This window comes from Sinocyclocheilus anshuiensis, unplaced genomic scaffold (genome assembly GCF_001515605.1).
Source record: "Sinocyclocheilus anshuiensis isolate Anshui unplaced genomic scaffold, SAMN03320099.WGS_v1.1 scaffold2565, whole genome shotgun sequence".
In the NCBI taxonomy this organism is placed as follows: domain Eukaryota; kingdom Metazoa; phylum Chordata; class Actinopteri; order Cypriniformes; family Cyprinidae; genus Sinocyclocheilus; species Sinocyclocheilus anshuiensis.
The window spans coordinates 11,181-16,143 of record NW_015544276.1 but is presented as its reverse complement, the minus strand read 5'-3'; the positions used below and the strand labels follow the sequence as shown (position 1 = coordinate 16,143).

General features: G+C 32.6%; 1 protein-coding gene across 1 annotated transcript in view; it reads left to right on the top strand.

Annotated features, from left to right (window-relative positions):
- Window positions 1-4,837, top strand: part of LOC107698013 (phosphatidylinositol 4-kinase alpha-like) — a 46,131-nt gene extending 41,294 nt beyond the window's left edge. The window contains exons 36-40 of the mRNA XM_016498920.1: window positions 262-341; window positions 448-647; window positions 1,669-1,759; window positions 4,498-4,665; window positions 4,770-4,837. Coding sequence (XP_016354406.1) covers window positions 262-341; window positions 448-647; window positions 1,669-1,759; window positions 4,498-4,665; window positions 4,770-4,829 — 599 coding nt within the window. The 3' untranslated portion in view covers window positions 4,830-4,837. The remainder of the gene's footprint in view (window positions 1-261; window positions 342-447; window positions 648-1,668; window positions 1,760-4,497; window positions 4,666-4,769) is intronic.
- The last annotated feature ends 126 nt before the right edge of the window (window positions 4,838-4,963 follow it).

Here is a 4,963-nt window from a genome sequence, read left to right as displayed (position 1 = left end):
CTCTCGCACACACACACACACACACACACACACACACACACACACACACATAATATATATTATATTAATAATATATACAATATATATTAATAATAATGCATTGATTTAAATACTTTTAAGTATTCTGTGGACACATTCAGTCATGAGTGTCCAAACATTTCATTGCTAGTGCACATTTATTTTTTTTATTTTTTGAGATTCGCTCACAATCCTGCAAGATTTTCTTCATCATGTGACCTTTTAAATTCTTGTCTCTTGCAGGTCTGTTAAAGAAGACGAACAGAGGAACTCAGCTGCATAAATACTTCATGAAACGCAGAACGCTGCTGCTGGCCCTGCTGGTGAGATTATAGTTATCATATTAATAAAACCTGCCAAGATGAATATTGCCGTTTTAGTGTTTAATTAGTCAATGATTAAAGCAAACGAGCTCTTGTGTGTTGTTAGGCCAGTGAGGTGGAGCGTCTGACCACTTGGTACAATCCTCTGGGCAGCCAGGAGCTGCAGATCTCCGCCGAACAGTCTGTGGAGACCAGCATCACCAACTGGAGGTCCAAATACATCAGCCTGACCGAGAAACAGTGGAAGGACAACGTTAATCTAGCGTGGAGCATCTCGCCGTACCTCGCACTACAGCTGCCGGCCAGGTGAGACGTTTATCAAACTACACTACTGTTCCAGTGTTTTTTAAAGGTAATTTTAATAAAGCAATAAGCCCCAAGAAGACGTGGTTTACAGTGAATTTATAACAGCTAAGGGGCGTTGTTAGGTACGACGTGAAGCAGAGTGTCTAAAACCCCCTTAGCGGTTATACATTTTTATAAATGCTTTTATTCAACAAGGATGCATCAGATTGATGACAAATAACAGTAAAGACATTTGAAGACGTTGTTTACAGTGAATTTATAACAGCTAAGGGGCGTTGTTAGGTACGACGTGAAGCAGAGTGTCTAAAACCCCCTTAGCGGTTATACATTTTTATAAATGCTTTTATTCAACAAGGATGCATCAGATTGATGACAAATAACAGTAAAGACATTTATAATGTCAGAAAAGATTCTATTTCAAATAAATGCTGTTCCTTTGAACTTTCTATTCATCTGTGAATCCTGAAAAAACAAAAAATATTGGGCAGCACAACTGTTTTCAACATTGATGATAATCAGAAATGTTTCTCGAGCAGCAAATCAGCATATTAGAATGATTTCTGAAGGAGACACTGGAGTAATGATGCTGAAAATTCAGCTTTTATCACAGAAATAAATTATATTTGAACAGATATTCACATAGAAAACAGATATTTTAAATTCTAATAATATTTCACAATTTTAGTTTTTACTGTATTTTTGATCAAATAAAACCTTTGTGAGCAGATATACTTAAAAAAACAGTATAAACTCTAATGTGTGTATTTTTTCAGTTCATGTATTTCCTGTGAATGAATGAAGTGCTCTAATAACACTTGCATGAAACTTATTTTATCTTGTCTTATTTAGAACCATTTGAATAATAGTTTTTGTTTGTGTTAGACCTTCTTCATAATGCCTCCTGATTATGGTTAGCTGTGTAAATGTCTGACATTAGTATCAGCGAGCAATGCATGAAAGCACGAATGAAAAGTTCACACACAAAACAACAGTACCACTCTTACTGCACGATATTTTACAGGTTCAAGAACACAGAAGCCATTTTCTCAGAAGTGACCCGCTTGGTTCGGCTGGATCCGGGAGCCGTCAGTGACGTTCCTGAGGCTGTGAAGGTGAACGTCCAGAACCCAACACAACCACGTGGTTTACAGTGAATTTATAACAGCTAAGGGGCGTTGTTAGGTACGACGTGAAGCAGAGTGTCTAAAACCCCCTTAGCGGTTATACATTTTTATAAATGCTTTTATTCAACAAGGATGCATCAGATTGATGACAAATAACAGTAAAGACATTTATAATGTCAGAAAAGATTCTATTTCAAATAAATGCTGTTCCTTTGAACTTTCTATTCATCTGTGAATCCTGAAAAAACAAAAAATATTGGGCAGCACAACTGTTTTCAACATTGATGATAATCAGAAATGTTTCTCGAGCAGCAAATCAGCATATTAGAATGATTTCTGAAGGAGACACTGGAGTAATGATGCTGAAAATTCAGCTTTTATCGCAGAAATAAATTATATTTGAACAGATATTCACATAGAAAACAGATATTTTAAATTCTAATAATATTTCACAATTTTAGTTTTTACTGTATTTTTGATCAAATAAAACCTTTGTGAGCAGATATACTTAAAAAAACAGTATAAACTCTAATGTGTGTATTTTTTCAGTTCATGTATTTCCTGTGAATGAATGAAGTGCTCTAATAACACTTGCATGAAACTTATTTTATCTTGTCTTATTTAGAACCATTTGAATAATAGTTTTTGTTTGTGTTAGACCTTCTTCATAATGCCTCCTGATTATGGTTAGCTGTGTAAATGTCTGACATTAGTATCAGCGAGCAATGCATGAAAGCACGAATGAAAAGTTCACACACAAAACAACAGTACCACTCTTACTGCACGATATTTTACAGGTTCAAGAACACAGAAGCCATTTTCTCAGAAGTGACCCGCTTGGTTCGGCTGGATCCGGGAGCCGTCAGTGACGTTCCTGAGGCTGTGAAGGTGAACGTCCAGAACCCAACACAACCAAATGATGAAATCAGATATTTCTTTCTTTCTTTCTTTCTTTCTTTCTTTTAGAATATTTATATATTATAGCATACAGCAACAACAACAACAATAATAATAATAATAATAATTCCTTTATTTTTATAGTAAAGCATTTTTATAGTTTTAAAGCAAGCTTCTCAAGCTGCTTAAGAAAAACAGAACAATAAAACAAAAGATTGATATACTATAACATTTATAATAGATATTTACATAATATTTCTATTAATCAAAGAATACTGAAAAAAATGTATCACGGTTTCCACAAAAAATATTAAGCAGCATAACAGTTTCAACACTGATAATAATAATAAATAGGAATAAATTACAATTATAAATAATGTATTGTAGCAAATTAGCTCAAAAGGGAAATGTATATAAATAATTACAGTTAATTATGATTAATTAAAATTATTTATATCAGCTGCCAGTAGTAACTGTAGCAGAATTAAATTGCCATCAACCAATCTGTTCGTCCAGCGAACATTTAGTGTTAGTTCATATCAACTCTAGGAAAGGATATTTCCGTGGCCACAGAAAATACTTTCATACAGTATTAATGCATTAGAGCATGTAATAAGGATCAAAATAGTAAAGGGACAATTAATTTGCAAGGCAGAATCAGAAACTCATGTAATTTTTATTAAGAGTTTTATTAACTAAACACTAACACAAACTAGTCTAACTAACAAACAAACAAACAAACAAACAAACAATCACTCATGGAGGGGAAAAGGCAAATGAGGCTCGATGGATGAAGCCATCAGGAAAAACCAGAGAATGAAGCTATGAAAAGAGTCAGTTAACCACCTGAGTGAATCCATCAGCGCCGTTTTAGAACGGGTTCTACAGCTTATATAAACCTCTGTCTCGTTTAGTTAAATGTACGATACCTGCATTGCCTTGGCCTGGAACGAGCGCACGGATGCAGTCTCGGATGAAAGTCTTGATGGTTTGGAGGTTCGGTGGTGTAGGAGTCGCGATCACCTTCTTCCGGGTTTGAAGAGTGATTTCTTTTTCTTTTGTTCTTTTTCTTTTTTTTTCTTTCTTTCTTTTTCTTTTGTTCTTTCTTTCTTTCTCTTTCTTTCTTTATACCATTTTATTTATTTATTTATATCCATTTTATTTATTTATACCCGTTTTATTTATTTATACCCATTTTATTTATTTATTTATACCCATTGTATTTATTTATTTATTTATACCCATTTTATTTATTTATTTATTTATACCTATTTTACCCGTTTTATTTATTTATACCCATTTTATTTATTTATTTATTTATACCCATTTTATTTATTTATTTATACCCATTGTATTTATTTATTTATTTATACCCATTTTATTTATTTATTTATATCCATTTTATTTATTTATTTATACCCATTTTATTTATTTATTTATTTATACCTATTTTATTTATTTATTTATTTATACCTATTTTATTTATTTATACCTATTTTATTTATTTATTTGATACCTATTAATTAGATTAAATGAATTGATTAAAATAAATAAATAAAATGTGATTTCAAAATTAGGTTAAAATTTAAATAAATAATTGCAATAAAATTTTCTAACATCACTTTTTTTTAAATTTATATTCATCTAAATGTATTGTTATATGAATCACATTTTTTTAATTTATTTGAGTCTAATTATTTATTCATTTTAAGTTCTTTTAAAAAGTATTTTAATGATTTATTTGTTTATTTAATATGAATATAATAATTGCATAAATTCTCACTCAAATGTGCATCTACCGCTGCCTGTAAACGTGTGTCCCGCTGCAGTTTTTAGTGACGTGGCACACGATCGACGCTGATTCTCCTGAACTGAGTCATATCTTGTGTTGGGCTCCGGCCGATCCTCCCACGGGACTCTCGTATTTCTCCAGCATGTATCCGCCGCATCCGCTGACAGCACAGTACGCCGTCAAAGTCCTGCGCTCCTTCCCTCCTGTACGCCACACCTGTCATTACACTCATGTTATTATATGTCTTTATCTGAAGTCAGTTTGAGTGCTATTATTAATGCATGTTTCTCTCTCTCATATTTTCAACAGGATGCTATTCTGTTTTACATCCCACAAATTGTTCAGGCCCTCCGTTATGACAAGGTATAGTGTGTGTGTGTGTGTGTGTGTGTGTGTATGAAGTTTAAAAGTAATAAGGACAAATAATGCCAAAATGATTTGCATGTTCTGAGTGAGATTTAAAAAGGTATAAATCAAGTTGCATGCATCATTTTAATGTTTTT